The sequence below is a fragment of the Bemisia tabaci genome, chromosome 5 (assembly GCF_918797505.1).
Source record: "Bemisia tabaci chromosome 5, PGI_BMITA_v3".
NCBI lineage: Eukaryota > Metazoa > Arthropoda > Insecta > Hemiptera > Aleyrodidae > Bemisia > Bemisia tabaci.
The window spans coordinates 9,951,941-9,968,699 of NC_092797.1; the positions used below are offsets into that span (position 1 = coordinate 9,951,941).

The window sequence follows — 16,759 nt, forward strand, 5'->3', positions numbered from 1 at the left end:
TACTCCAGTTCGAAAATTCGCCAGTCAGCATTGTGCTTTGAACTTTCGTGATATCCCACGTATAATAAAGAGAACGTTGCCGCTTTGTAGATGGAATTCTGAAACATATGCGTGTTCCGTTTCGTCCTTTTGAGTCCTGTAGATTTGGCAATTATGTCTAGGCCCTCCCGGTATCCGGTGGCGGATCTATAGAGAATAACGTCGGCTGTTTCACATCGTTCTCCAACATGCGAGGGTGTGAAGGACTGTATATGAGATGGGGCCAAACTTCGCATCCAAATTAGGTTCTAATAATTGCCTGGCTGAATGCAGTTCTATGTCAGGTTTGGATTTTTTGGCGGGGTTTTGAACTTACTGCAATACTGTTGTAGCAACGATTTTTAAAAACACTTTTAAAGCACTTACATATTTTAGAAAGACAACGTATGGAGGAAAATCTAGGAAAACAAAGGAGGAAAACCATATCTTATTAAAGTTTAAGTATGATTTGCGAAACGTGAAATATAAGTGAAGAAGTGATTAAAAATCATAAGGGCTTAATTGGAATAGCACCTTCATTTTTGTAAAAAAAAATATTAAAAACAATTTTTTAAAATTAACGGTAGTTTTTTTAAAAATACTCTTTAATTATTCTTTAAGGGTAAAATTCAGGTTTTTGGTTTTTTTTAAAAATTTCCCTTTACCCTTTTTCAGGAGTTTTTTTTAAATAGTTTTAGACAATATGTGAACATTGTCAATAGGGTGCGGCCAAGTAAAATATTCACTCCTTTGAGTTTTGTTTGTTTATATTTTAATCTCCCTCTGATCACTTCTCGTCCCATCAATTTTTACTGTGACTGATTTAAAGTCGGTTTCTCTCACGTCACGGCTTGTCTTTACAATATCTTTCCTCAAACCTAATTTTTTTAAAATAAAAATTTTACAATTCAGTGCACTTCAGGGTTATTTACACCCGTGATTCTTTTAATAACCGATTAAACGCATTTTTTTCCAGAGACTTTACCGAAATCTGGAGAGTTCAACTGGGAATCTCCGGTGAGTAACTCAACTTAAATTTTTATGTTTTAATGGAATTTATAGCCCCGGTCCCTAGTAAGGTTTCATACTGCGATTATTCCATTAAATTTAACTTTGATAAAAAATCAACAAACAAAACCCTGAAACTCACGAAAATTGAAGAGTTGGAAGCAAAATGTCTCATAAAAAATCTGGAAGTCTGGTCCCAACGACCAGACTTCGCAAGACGCCACCCATGTGTCTGCAAATGCCGAAGCAACATCTGCGCTCCCTCAATATGTGACGTCAATGGTGCAGAAGGGACTCATTCATTCTCCTGGCTTTTCAGACAAGAGCCGAAATTCACACACTTTCTCAGCGGGTGTTTGCATAGAGCTCAGAGCCGCCTGTCTGGTTTTCAAAATTTAGTTTGGATAACCTTGACTGATGAGTCATCATTCAATGTACTTTGTCTATCAATCGATGACAATGGAGCCGGTTGAATTAATTTCCTCTCCATATTCACACAATCCTATTTGCGGCAGTGGAGCGTGGAAAATTGATTCCATGGAGAAGCCTTCAGTCATCAGTGTGAGACCCACCTCTAGCCGTTTATGACCGGCATCTTTTGATTCAGAGACAACTACTCTACCGTGCTAAGGAAAAACGCCACAAGAGACTTTAGACGTTGTCATATTCCCTCCAATCAAAAACAAATTCATTGAGGAAATTGCGAATATTTTTCTTCAAATTTTTCGGACAGTTTTGTTCACAATTTTAGCTGAGATATCTGCAAATTTCAAGGAAAAATATGCATAACTTTCCTCAAAAATACATGTTTTATACGGGTGAATTTGGCAACGCTCGAATGTTCATACGGCGTTCTTCTTTAGCACGGCAGCACTGTGGTGCTCCTCATTCAAAAGACGTGAGTTCAATGTTTTTCGTTGAGCAAATGATACGGTTGACTGCACGCCCTATATCGCAATTTATATTCCTTTGGATCCGAAGAATAGAACGATGTAGCCGGCTGAAAACCCCAATATCAGATTCTATCAACTTAGAGGTTTCCGCATATTAAAACCTCAGTGGGATTTACTTTTTGCATTACTGCAAAACTATTTGATGCGCATTGACTGAATTCAAGAACGGAGGAAAGATGAGAGGGAAACACTCGATGAAGGTTTGTGTTCTAAAATGTTCCCAACTACAAAACTTATTATTTATTTAAAAAATTTGAAACAGGTTGTAATAAAAATAAGCATGTAACTAAAAGCATATAAATCTTAAAATATTATCGAATGCCAGGGTGTTGCATTTTAAAATCGAAGCTCTCCTTATATTAAATCTTTCAAGATCATTTCGTGAAATGCCATGCGATTTTTTAAAATTCAAATTAACGAGACATTACTTCCTTCCTCAAAACTATCTACCATCCCTACACGCTGTGTCTGCCCTTCATTGAAAAGCAGGATACAACTATTTTGACTCCAAAGTAGCCCTAGTTGCATATTTCATAAAATGCAGGAGAACTCAGTTTCATCCTATTGGCATTCGATGTCCATTCTCTAGTATTACGCTCAGCTACTACAACGATTAAAATGTTGTGCATTCTTTATTTTTAAGAGGAAAATTCATCAAAGTATCAGTATGGTTCGAATCCCTCTCTATTTTTTTTAATCATTACATTTCAACGGCATTTTTTTTTTAAAAATGTCAACTCAATAGGTTAATTTGCTTTCCTCTAAGAAAGCGAGGTATATGCGGGAATGTTTAAATGTTATGTAATTAGAATACGTAGTTTTGGATTTAGAGGTCGTATGGAATTGTTAATTCGTCGTTTTTCTCACAAAAGAACGTAGCTACATTTCAATGTTGCCAATTCCGCCGCACCTATTGCAATTTTACCAGGAGAATTTTGGAATTTCTAACTGAAAATTTCACTGATTTTTCCTCTGATCTCATGCACAAACGAGACAGCTTTTCAACAAAAATTACGCAGGTAGATTCTTGTACAAAAATTGAATTGTCTGGGTCAATTTTGTAACCTTGGAATGGTGTTACGTTCTTCCGTTGAGGAAACAACGAATTGAACCGCATTTTGCTATGAGGGCCCCCTATTTCTGGCTCATCCATTAAAGCACCTCTTTGCATAGGGAACCTAAAAGCACATGTGTGGTTTCTACAATGAGTCAGAATAGTAGCTCCTAATTGCGAGCTGTACCCTAATCGTCAGTTCCAAAAAAAAAAAGAATAAAAAGAAGAAAACAAAATTAAAAAAATTAAAGAGAGAAAAAATAAAAAAAAAACAATTTAAAATATTAAAAAAACCAATAATATAACGTACCGAATAATGTATAGAGGATTCCGAAAATTATGTACAGAACAGCGAGTACGAAGGTCGGGATGTCATTTTGAGAGGTGATCCAGACAGGCCTCTGGAGACAATTTTCGGTGAGAACAAGAACGGTGTCCTCCGTCGGGCTGCCAACTGTCACGTTATAGGGGGGCCCCACGTCTTCAGGCCCATTTCCTACCGGCACAAGTTGGTCTGCAGACATATCTGAAACAATGAGAAAATTTCGCTAGTAAAAATCGTAGAATTCTTTCGTTGCAAGAGAGTGGAAAAATCATCCATGCCATGAGGTTACGAATTCATAACAACGTTTTTTTTTCAGTGTAAAAATTGGATCCTTATTCTGTAGCATGATTTTGCAAATTTCCATTAGTTTTTTCTTTTTTTGGAATAAATGATTCCCAATTTGGTACTCTATGTTATTTATGCAAGCTACAGAATAGATGAGCGTCCTTCAGAATTTGAGATCTACAATAATGTATGCCATATAGAGGGTAACAGAGTCAAAATAACACGCTACATGAGGTAAAAATAAAAATATGAGCACTGCAAAAAGAAGGCGCCCCTTTAGAGCGAACATTGAATTTCTAATATCGCCCCAACTATGTTAAAAACCACGTACATCTCAGTTTGCGACTTCTTATCTTACAATATTTTTTTCTTTGGAAGGCTTGTCAATGTAATATCTTGAAAACTTTCACGATTTTTCCTCTCTGTTAGCAAGATATTCTGTATGAATTTAATGCTCTAAAATTGACTTGTTTCTCGGCGAAAAAATAAAATAGGAGCGGAAATTCAGAATCACCGCAATGGACAAACGCGATTTTGCACGTTTGCCATCGATATTATGGTCTGTCAAACCAAACTTTTGGTTCCTGTGAGCGGACCTTTCTCCTCAGTTCTGTTGCACATACGGGGGGTTGCCTTCCCTCATTTGAAATTTTACCATTATTTGAAAATATGTTGTTTAAAATTGGACGTATTTCTATCAAACGGAACTATGTGCGTTGTGACGTGAGCCCTGTAATGCATATATTCTTATGGGTCTCAGGGCTCATGTCTTAATGCATATAGTTCCGTTTGATAGAAATACGTCCAATTGATCAATTGGACGTATTTATGCCAAAAGGAACTATGTGCATAGGGTTTGCGTGTAACCTAGTTCCTTTTAGCATTAATACGTCCAATTTTGGTTCATTCATTGACATTTTTTCTCGTTCATGATATCACAGCTCGCTCCACTTAGTCGGTGTTTTTGCACACTGAAAAACAAAGTTCGGTAAATCCGAACAAGTTGGTATCATATGGAACCAGGTTTTGTTTGGTTCTGCTCAGCCGAACTGTTCGGTCCACTGAACCGAACTGTAAGACTTTATTATGGTTCGGTCACACAAACCGAACAATTCGGTTGAACAGACCGAATAATTCGGTTGTGTGTACCGAACAAATCCTGGTTCCATATGATCCTAACTAGTTCGGAGTTGCCGAACTTTTTTTTCAGTGTAGATAATAAAAAAACAATTCATAAGCTTCCAGAAATTGGGCCTTCATCTTAAGATGGTTTACCCTTACCCGTGCTGCATCCATCGTATACATGAATATTTTACACTTATTTGGATTCTAGTAAAATATGGAGTCTCTAATGGCTTCGGTTCGCGATTGCTTTTCGCAATGACGAACTGAGTGCATGGGAACTGGCGGAAAGGGTTAGAAAAGAGGAAATGGAATCAATTGTAATTTCCGGGCGGATCTCCAGTCAGATTGATTGAAATTGCCTCGTTAAAGCCGGGCTAATCGATTTATCAACACTTGACAGTGGCTCAGAGGATGCGATCACGCAATTTAGCGATCCGCGCTTTAAATTACGCAAGGAATGATCGACACTCTCGACAGCAGACCGGGTCAAAAATGCTCTGGGGTGATTGGGTATCGAGTGGAATCTTGATTATCCGGGGTAATGGGTCACTAAACCTAGTGCTGTTTATTTAATATTTTGTAAGTACCAGATGAGTGGATTACGAGGTGATTTACAGCGTATTTTTCGAGCCAAAACCCTGGACAAGCCCGCTTATAAAAAGTCCAAAGACTCGCAAAAATTTCAAACACACCGGAATGGCGGGAAAATCGCACACACTTAGCACTTAGAGAAAAAAAAGAAGGTGTTTGCATCTTGAGGATTGCTTATACCCCGTGACGTAGGTCGGTACAGCACTGGAAAAAAAAACATATTGGATCTAGAGTCCAGCCTTTTAAAAACATCGACAAGAAAAAGTGCTCTTGATTCCATCAGAATCTAGCTTAAATCAAGAACCAAGCCTCTTAATGTACCTAAGCGGATTTCGTTTTGATTCAAGCAAAAATCCGATTGAATCAAGAGTATTTTTTCTTGTCAATGTTTTCAAGAGTCTGGACTCTAGATCCAATGTGTTTTTTCCAGTGAGGTACTCTAGCAAAATCCGGAATTTGAAGTACGAAAAATGGACCATCCGTCCAATTCTTTTGCCTAAATCAACTCATGATATAATTTCAAACATTTTATAAAGAATGCCTTTTTTCCATTAACTACACCATTTCCAAGAAAATCGATGATGAAAATCGTCCGCCGTACCGACCAACGTTATCAAAAAAATTCAAGATGCCCGAAGTGCAGACACCTCCTTCTTTCCCTCAATTTTTCACCAAAAAAAAGTGAAGGTGATACAAACGTGTGCGAGAACTCACAAAACGCTGAATTAACCCGCTACAGCAGTTACTTCAGCAAAGTCACAAGATGTAAAGGTAGCTGCTGAGGCAGGTAATTCAGCATTTTATGAGTTCTCGCACACTTTTTTTCATCGAGAATGTTAAATCAACATCACGTTTTTTCGGTGTTCCTCCGTGATGCCGCAATCACACGCTGAACGTGGGAGGTATGTGGAAGTCATCGGCCCGCCCTGGTAAAAATTGGCGATAAGAACTGCGTTTCAAAATACCATAGGAATTCTTATAGTCGGCTAAAGAAGGCTACAGAAAATCATATAGCTGGCTGTAGAATGCGGAGAAAATCATACGGCCGGGCTATAGTAAGCGATAAAAAATTATGCAGCCGGGCTATAGTTCCTATTACCGGGCTTTACACTTTATCGCCTAGCTGTTGCTTTTTCACCATCGGCTATAAAAGGCTATAAGAAATTACGTAGAAATTCGTGTGCTTTGGAAATCATTGAGTTTGATACGGAACCACCTTAATATTTACAAAACACACATTATTTTCCTTTGATATATATTTTTTTTCATCAATTAAAATGAGAATAATCCATCCAGGATGTGCAAACATTTCAAAGTCATGAGTTGAATACCGCCGACTCCGCCAGATTAAATATTAGAGCTTAACACAAAGCGGAGCGGCGACGCACTGGCGCCTTCAAACCTAACAGGGATACTTCACGCATTGCGCAACGCGTGAAGTATCCCTGTTAGGTTTGTAGGCGCCAATGCGTGTTTCGCGCTGGCTGCCCGCCTGCCACGGCGCTTGAAGCAACTATTTCACACCAGAGGTATTGCACAGTATCATACGAAACTGAAGGCGCTCTAATATATTAGTAATGGCAGGCATCCATCAAAAGTACGGAGCTTTCCTCGCAAAATAAATCAAGATACTGCGGCCCAAAAAGAGAGCAGTATTCCAAAAACTCACTAAGTCCTAGCATCCGTAATTAGTAATGTTTAGCATACACTTTATCGCCTGGCTGTTGCTTAGTCGCCATCGGCTATAAACGGTTGTAAGAAATTGTGTAGCCGGCTATAGAAGCTATTGGAAATCTTACAGCCGGCTGTAGGTCTATGGTATTTTGGAACACAGATTCTACTGCCAATTTTTACCAGGGCGATGCCTGAATTTTGCGCGTGACGCGCAAAATTCAGCAACGATTCTCAGCAACCATCGAACTAATGTTGAATTTGTCTGAACTATTCGAGTAGATTTGATACACATCTGGATAAAAATAACTCGAATTTGCTAAATTTCAGCCGTTGCGCGATGACTATTGACTTCCGCGTTCAGCTGCTACATCCAGCGTGTGATTGCGGCATGATGGGCCTGATTGAGATGTCGGCCATCGAAAGTCGATTCTTGAAAATCGGGAACACTGTTTTTCTGCCATTTAAAAATATTCGAAACAATTGATTCTTGGAGCGCTAGCTTGGTTCACCTTCAATCGATATTTTCAATGGACTTAAATGGAAGAAAAACAGTGTTGCCACATTTTCAAAATCGCCACTGCGCCTGCGCGTGAAGTGATCTGAGCGTTGACACTCGCAACGGCTGCAACAAGGATCTTTTTCGCGATCGAAACATAAGTTCTCGCTCGCATCTCGCTCTGCAAACGGACCCCGCTCGCGCCTTCGACCTCGAATCGTCATTACATTAATTGAAGCTCGCGCTTGTGCACGTAGCGCGGTGGTGGCACTCGTGGAACCAGCTGTTGGCGTAGTCCCACTCATATCGTCGCTCCCCTGACGCACGGACGTAACGGCACTTTAAGATGAGCCCTGCTACTTGTATAACTAAATACGATCCAGGGCTCATGTAGGAACGCTGATACGCTCCTCCGTCCGAGGAGCGACGATACTTACCGGCTCCCGACAGGTTTCCAGCTCCGAGCGAGTTATGCTCATTTTTGCGTTTCCAAGACGAAAGAGCGTAACTCGATTCATAAGTTGTGAAATTTGCTCCAGCGGCTCTTTTTTGTGCGCAAAAATAACCGCGCTATTTCTAGCAGAGATTCTGCCGATCTGTTGGAAAATTTGTGAGGATTTTTTTACGAAAATCCTTACAGTTTTTGAGTCGAAATACGTATTGCGAGCGGGAATTTTGCGACATTGCAATAACGTTACGTTTTTTCATCTGGGAAATGACGAGTTTTGCACCGGTGCGCAGTGGAACGAGCACAGTGGAGAGGAGGTCGAAAATGCAATTTTTGCTACAATTTCAAATTTTTATGTTTATTATGTTACAAATTTAATTTCAATACGTGTTTTCGAAAGGAAATTTCCCAATAAAACCTATGAAACCACTCTTAAACTTTCTTGCTTTATATTATCGAAAGTATAAGCTTTCAAAGTTGCCAGATTTTGTCCGAATTCTCCTTTTGACTCGGTCCACTGTGCGGTGCAGGTGCATTCAACTTTCGTCATTTCGTCCAGATACCTCAGTGCCCGCCACGGGTGCGACTGGAGGGTGAGCAGTGATATTGCTGGTAGAAAATTATGCGTGTCCGTGTAGTCGATTGACCGCATAACTACTCTGCCGCCGGTCTTGAGTGTACAAGCTTACCCGGAGGTAATCAGATTGGTAATCTTAACATTACAGTCGATGAACGCCAATTGGTGGTAGGGTAAGATGCCGTCATACGCCTCCTACTAGAGCCAATCATTATGGTATAACACTGGCCTCCAGGAAAATGACGGTGACTTCGATTGGCAGGGAGCTATAGCCAACCTTTGACAGTCATCACTCGTTGCAGAAATTGGTTTTGAAATTGAGAGGATACGCTCAACTGTGTAGTGGAACCAGAGATCACGATATTAAAAGTGAATAAAACCTTATTTTCTGTGATTCCATACACTCACGATGAAGGTACCTCAAGTTTGGAGATCAGTCGGCGGAGCCCCAAAAGTCGCAAGTATGGAAGTTCTCACTCCTCACCCAGAGGTTAGTGGTGAGCCTCTACTTATCTTTCTACCTCTACGTGCTACAAAAATGCCAAAGGAAGGTCCCTATTTTTTTGGAGATTGGCTCAAAAGGAAGGGTATCAAGAAGGGTTGTTTTCAGGCCCAATCTGAATTTCCTCAACTCTCGGATTTTCTTTCCATTGAAGGTGTGAATAATGTGAGAATAAGTCATGATTTTGGTCATTTTGGTCTCATTTCTGGTCTACTACTGCCCTAAACAGGTGCCTGAGGGCCGATTTTGGCGAAAAATGCGGGTTTGCGTTCGAATTCCCAACAATTCCGCATTTTTCGCCACAATCGGCCCTCAGGCCCATGTTTAGGGCAGCAGTAGACCTGAAATGAGCCCGAAATGACCAAATCACGATGCATTCCGTAAAATATTGACCGTTAATGGGCACAAAATCCTAGAGTTGAGGCAACTCAGCAAATGTGGGCCCATAAACGGCTCTTGTTACTATCCATCCTTTTTCAACAAGCGGGCATTTATATTGGAGGCTTTTCCAGACGAAGGAGGGAAACTTTTCAGAAGAGGGCCCGAAATGCCCTGCGAGATTTTTCAAAAATTGCTGGACGGAGCACAAAGGCCTCTACGGCGCCTTTTCGGCCGAAGTTTAAGGAGTGTTCCACTTTTAATCGACCCCCATCCGGTCAGTCCGCCCTGTCGCTATATTTGTCTTCGGATTCACCTAGATACATGGGTGTGAGGTTTAATGACTTTAGCGATCCAAACTAGCAGCCTAGTTCCCGCCCTGCTAGGCTAGTCTAATTTCATCCCGAGTAGACCTAGACGGCTGCGGCTGATCTTAACAAAACGCTTAGATAAGAGGAGAAACTTTCCTCCGGGCTCCTTTTCCAAGGACCCCCGCGCGAGCGATCGATTCCATCGCGTCCCACCGGGCACGACAGCTTTGGCTTCCTCGGCGGTGGGTCCGCGTGAAAGGGGTCATTACTGACAGTCGAAAACGGTCGTCAAACAATTGACGACTGTCAACAACGAGGCATCCTGCACGCGTGCGGTCCCACTTGCCACACCGCGATTCGGCCGCCGCCGTGAGTGAGGCATTAAGGATGGGACCCGGGACCCCCATTTACAAGGAGGAATGGATAGTTTACAGGTGTCTCAAATTTGATGAATGAAAAAATGCGAAAATTAACCGAATTTTGCAATTTTAAGGGCCCGTCGGGACCTCTAAATGTTAACTAAATGCAAAACTGTTCTACAACGTTTGTTTTTACACAATTAGGAACGTTTTGGCACGGTCCCTTGTCAATTTCAAAATTCGTCAATTTCAAAATTCATCATTTTTAATTTCTCGTATAAGCCGCACCCTAGGCACTACGCATGTGAGTACGCTGTTTGCTGTTATTCGGCGCTATGGGCGCGGAAAGAAAAGGTAGAGAGAAAGCTAAGTTCTGTAATTAAAAGTAAACGCAGTCAAAGCAGAAGCTCATTCAGACTTCCGAAATCACGCGAATACCTCCTTAATGAGTCAATGTTTGCGTTTCGCCCGATTAGAATGACAAGAAAGTGAAATGAAGTGCTACTTGAAAAAGCTGCATTAACCTTAGACTTGAATTCCTCGCATGTCGCGAATTTCATTAATCCTCTTTCGCGAGGCCGAGACCATTGAATTTAATCAGTGCAACTTGGAAGTTCAGGCGAGATGACACGGTGCGGTGAGGCGGTACGCCACGAGTGCATTTGAATACTGCGCCGGAAAAGGCAAAATAAGCAAGAAGTGAGTTTAGAGGAACACGTTTGAAAGTTTCACTTTCATTCCTGGCGATACGCTTATGAGTCAATGGTCTACTACACAAGGTACAAATTTAAAAATTCTAATACATGTTCTCCACTGAAAATTCCATACAGAACACGATAACGAAATAATTAAATAATAATGCAAAATAATAATTTCAAGACGAAAATAACAAGTAAAAGACAAGGATGAAAAGACGGGAAACATGGCTAAAAATACATAATTAATGGAACCCGAGACGTTTCGACTCAAAACTGAGTCATTTTCAGTCGGAAACAATACAAATTTAAAAGAAAAAAACGATAAAAAACCTGAACCCTACATGGTGATCTCCGGGATCTGAGAAAAAGAAGTCTCTTTCTCTCAGATCTCTCTATTATATTCACAAAAAACACATTATATTTTCCAGTAGCACATATTTCTTTTTCATCAGTTTAAAAGAGAATAATCAATGCAGAGAGAGCAAACAATTCAAAATCATGAGTTGAAAAACGCTGACTCCGCTTGTTTAAATATTAGAGCCTACAGCGGAGCGGCGTGTTAGCAGCGCAGAACGCGCACTGGCCCCTACAAACCTAACGGGATACTTCACGCATTGCGCAACGCGTGAAGTATCCTGTTAGGTTTGTAGGCGCCTGTGCGCGTGTCACGCTGGTTGTCTGCCGCGCCGCAACGCCTTAAGCAACTATTTCGCGTCAGAGGCGTTGCACAGTATCCTACAAGATTGAAGGCGCACGAAATAACTAGTCGAAGAGGACTTTCAATTTTGACTGCATCTGTTACTGAAAAATGTTTAATTTGGCATTGGAGCATTTCCTAGGCTCCCGCTTTGGTTTCCATCTTATCATATCCGTACACTGTACACATGAACATATGTTTTTATCTGCTCTTAGAGTCTGTTCTCTTTCATGACTTGATTCATGAATGAAATGTTTTTAAGAATGAAGGTAGTGGTAGTATGCATTTATTTTTGAGGTGGTTCCTGTCATTTAAATGAGAGGAAAAAAATTTGGACATAACATGTCCACAATTTGGACAATTTTGGACATATTCATGGTTGGACATTAAATCATGTGGACTTAATAAAGATTGGACTTAACGTTTAGTGGACATAAATAGTGGTGGACATTTATTTAATGGACGAAAGGTAGGTGGACATAAAGTCCTGGGAACCTTTTGCGGCTTAATTTTTGGCACAATGATAGTATATAGGATGAATATCATGTAAAGTCTGATAGCATTAACAATCTTTATTGGGAATATCAGAGGAGCTCTGGTATTTTCTATCATGGAGTGTATTATTGACTACCATACTCATATTACTGTGGGTATAGCTGAAATCATACTCTTTTCATTGCTAGCATTGATATCACGAGAGAAGATTTAACCATGGCCGTCAATTGGAATTATTTAAGGAACTAATGCTAAAAGCTAAAAAATTGAGTAAATCTTAAGCAAGGCATACACGCACCATGCACCAATAACAGACGACCTTCAAACAGCGTTGAATGAAAGTATTTGACTCAGTATTTAGCCGCAGGAGATACGTTTTCCATTTTCCTAGGAATGACAGCAATTGAACCGAGCACCGTTCCAGTTTTGTCTCTGCAGAAATTTTCTTTTATGATTCATGTTAATCTTTTTGAAGTTTTTTTCAAGCAGTCAGAGAGGCTTTGACAAGACGACCTTGCTTCTCAGAAGTTCACGCTGTCTTCAGAGGCCGTTTGCTGAACTGCACGCAAACACATTGCACATGACTTTTAATACAACTCAGAAGCGATTCCGGATTTGCGGGCAGTGCAATGTTGCATTTCTCAGCAAAATTACAGGATTTCATGTGCCACGCTGCCAGAGGCGACTGTGGTGAGCCGTGAATGATCGATTATCGATATTTCCTCATTCGAGGCTATGGTACAGAATCGATTATTAAGGAGTTCGTTACGAATACCCTGTTTTTCGATCAATTTTCATAGATTTAAGTGACTGATAAATCGATTAATAGTAAAGCACGCCACGCCACTGCAAAGAGAGTAACAGACCCAGAGTTGCCTCGAATTATCCATTCCAAATGTTTTACACAAGAGCTAATTGAACCGTGTTTAGCAAAAAGGAACCAAGTCACGTTAGTTATTGACAAATTGAACTGGGAAATGTAATTTTTCACATTAGAGAACGTTTGTGCGGATTCCTTTGAAAATGTAAAGGAATTTTCTTCGCACTATGCAGAAAATTCACTAACATTTGCACACAAATCTGCACAACCGATCTCATGTAATATCAATATTTTTTCTAAACATTTGGTTTGACCGCGACGTGGCAGCTGTGCAATCACACGGACAGTCGCGGACTGGACAGTGACATGTCAACGGTGAATGATGGTACATCAAAAGAAGAGGACCAACGGATCTGTGTCACATACTCCCGGTGAAACGCACACACGGTCTATCGGCCCCTGAGCGGAATTTTGATTAAAAAGTCTCTCTTGCACTGATTCCGGGACGAGCGTGCTTTACGCCAACTTGCACCGAGTGACGCCTCAAAACTCGAAACAGTCGCATCCAACCGGTTGGGCTTGGGCCATCCTTAACGAGGAATCTAACTAACGAATCCATAGGCGTTTCTGTATTGTAAAGAAATTCATGAAATTCTCACGGACAAAATAATTTACCGCGGGAAAGAATGAAATATGCTAAACAGTGTCGCTGGTTTTTTTCTGAGATCAACTTCCAAGTTTTAAAAAGCTTTAAAAGTTTGATCTGTGGTAGCATAGCCCTGGTAAAAATTGGCAGTAGAATCTGTGTTCCAAAAAACCATAAATCTACAGCCGGCTGTAAGATTTCCAATAGCTTCTATAGCCGGCTACACAATTTCTTATAGCCTTTTATAGCCGATGGCGACTAAGCAACAGCCTGGCAATAAAGTGTATGCTAAACGTTACTAATTACGGATGCTAGGACTTCGTGAGTTTTTGGACTTCCGCTCTCTTTTTGGGCCGTAGTATCTTGATTCATTTTACGAGGAAAGCTCCGCGTACTTTTGAAGGATGCCTACCATTCCTAATATGTTGGAGCGCCTGCAATTTTGTATGATACTGTGCAATACCTCTGGTGTGAAATAGTTGCTTCAAGCGCCGTAGTACGCTGCGACGCGGCGCGGCGGGCGGGCAGCCAGCGCGAAACGCGCATTGGCGCCTTCAAACCTAACAGGGATACTTCACGCATTGCGCAATGCGTGAAGTATCCCCGTTAGGTTTGAAGGCGCCAGTGCGCCGCCGCTCCGCTTTGTGTTAGGCTCTAATATTTAATCTCGTGGAGTCAGCGCATTTCAACTCATGACTTTGAAATGTTTGCACACTCTGTATGGATTATTCTCATTTTAATTGATAAAAAAAAATATGTAGTAAAGGAAAATATAGTGTGCGTTTTGTAAATATTTAGGTGATTCCGTACAAACTTAAGGATTTACAAAGCACACGAATTTCTACACAATTTCTTATAGCCTTTTATAGCCGATGGCGAAAAAGCAACAGCCAGGCGATAAAGTGTAAAGCCCGGCGATCGGAACTATAGCCCGGCTGTATAATTTTTTATCGCTTCGTGTAGCCCGGCCGTATAATTTTTTCCACTTTCTACAGCCAGCTATATGATTTTCTATCGTCTTCTTCAGTCGGCTATAAGAACTCCTATGGTATTTTGAAACGCAGCTCTTATCGCCAATTTTTACCTGGGAGGCGGAAAAAGCTTGTAACCGCGGTGAAACCTATAATGAGAGAGTCAGTCTATTAGGAAAGCAGTCTAAATTGGCATGGTCACCATAGAATAATATAGATTTACGTGTAGAGTATAGCGGCCTTGCTATTTTATCCAGCCGTATCTCTGCATTGAGAGTGCAATTGGACAATATTGGCGGACTAGGCTCTCTCTTGAAGAAGGTATCCTTCTCCGATACTTTCCGCTCCTTCGTTGCTGGAGGTGGTCTTTCCAAACAAAGTGCAAAAAAAAGGATAATCAGATTTTCGCGGGACGGCACACACAAAGGGAAGTCCGAGGCCTTGAGCTTGAACCGCGATGCCCCGAAAGGGGTCGTTGCTCGCTCGAGGGTTGAACTTTGGGCTTTCGTAAAGCTCCGCGGGCTGGAGTAACAGGCGGGAGGTTGACACGTATAATGAGGGAGTCGACCTTGAAAAAAAATGCCCCGCGCGAGGGGTAGCACACCCCCTTCCCCACGGGCTGCCATGCGCACACGCACAGTAATCGGATGTACAGAGGGGGCTGGAAACACGCGCCCTTTCCCGCACGTCGAGCCCTTCGATGACCTTTCGGCTGCACGCAGGATTTGCATGGAGGTACTCTTGAGTCCATTAGCGACGTTGGAGGGTAACCAGCCCATTAGCAATAAAGTAAGATATATAGCTTTTTTTTAATGGTGTTGTTTGATTCAAGGAGGATTTTTGCTCAGACACAAAAAAATTATGATAATAAAAAAAAACTTCTGGAATTTTGAGGAAAATTCATCGAGGAATCCTTAATTTTCTAATTATTATCAAGAAAATTTTCGTTTTACTCATTTTCATTCATTCTTCGGTATATAATGGCATTATGGGTACGCCTTTATCCAGAGGTTAATCTGATGGTGCACTGGAAAAAAAAACACATTGTATCTAGAGCCCAGACTCTTAAAAACATCGACAAGAAAAAGTACTCTTAATTGATTCAATCGGATTTTTGCTTGGATCAAGAACCAAGCCTCTTAATTTGAGCGGATTTCTTTTTGATTTAACCTTAAATCTGATTGAATCAAGAGTATTTTTTCTTGTCAGTGTTTTCAAGATTCTGATCTCTAGATCCAATGTGTTTTTTTCCCCAGTGTGATTACTCTTATTGATTGGCTGAAGCGTTCAAATTTTCAGTAGAAACGTTGAGGTTAATCTTGATTTGGGGGTAAGTAAATTTTCTGTATTTTTCAAATTGGTTATTGATTAATCACGACAGACACATATTAAAAGGATTGCAACTATTGGGCTTTACCTCTTTGTTTATTTATCATGATACTTTAACCTTACATGCAATACGTTAAGATGATAAGTTGTTTCCGCAATATTTCAAATTCACCACAAATTGTTCGATACTTTCTCTTTTTGCACTTTGAAAAGTTCAAATGGTGTATAGTTGGTCCCAAAGGCATTAAATGAAAATAAGGATATTGTTAAAATTAATATTCTCGGAATACCAGTTCAAACTTTAATTTAGACCATAAAGGCTTCAAAAGTAATTTCAATGTTTCAACTTTTGCTTGCTCTCACAAACATTTCACATCCATATACGAGACTAATGATTCCACTATGATGAAAAGCACCATCAAAAACACTCTCTTCCAAATGAGCGCTTTGTTCAAGCGCACAGTGCACCATGAAGTACCTACCAAAACATCGGGTGTAGAGTTATTTTGACAATCCGTACGCGAGAGTTGAAATGTTCGCGACACGCGTGTGCCGAACAATTGCTTGGAAAAATGAGGATGAACGTTTTCAAAGAAGAGAAAAATCGGGTCACTGATATGTACGCGGTATTCTCGGATAGACACGTGTATATCTATACCGAACGCGTAAATAGCCAGAATAGCGGGGCTATAAGAATAATGCATATTATTGAGGGCTACCTGCATCTGTTATCACAGCTGAGGTGTTGAGTTCTTTTTTTTTCATTTTCAGTTCTCGGCCACGTGGACGCTAAAACCGTAAAACTCAAGTCACCATACGGTGAGATAATATCTGAAAATAAACTGTTTTCCTTTAGTCCTCCATGTAAACTCTGCCTAGCTTATTCATCGCATAAACTGCGCCATTCATGAGCTCCGAAATATCGTGGGGACACACTTCAGCGCACACTTAAATAGGAGTGGCTCTATCGGTTAGCTCTTAAAAGTAGTTTCAAAACAC

General features: G+C 40.6%; 2 protein-coding genes across 2 annotated transcripts in view; one reads left to right on the top strand and one right to left on the bottom strand.

Annotated features, from left to right (window-relative positions):
• LOC109034521 (transmembrane protein 198) overlaps positions 1-16,759 on the bottom strand; it is a 60,616-nt gene that overhangs the window by 21,264 nt on the left and 22,593 nt on the right. Inside the window, exon 2 of the mRNA XM_019047722.2 lies at positions 3,344-3,559. Within this exon, the coding sequence (XP_018903267.2) occupies positions 3,344-3,557 (214 nt within the window). The 5' untranslated portion in view covers positions 3,558-3,559. The remainder of the gene's footprint in view (positions 1-3,343; positions 3,560-16,759) is intronic.
• The window catches only part of icln (chloride nucleotide-sensitive channel icln), a 39,062-nt gene continuing 33,011 nt past the window's right edge, over positions 10,709-16,759 (top strand). The window contains exon 1 of the mRNA XM_072300263.1: positions 10,709-10,883. Coding sequence (XP_072156364.1) covers positions 10,867-10,883 — 17 coding nt within the window. The 5' untranslated portion in view covers positions 10,709-10,866. The remainder of the gene's footprint in view (positions 10,884-16,759) is intronic.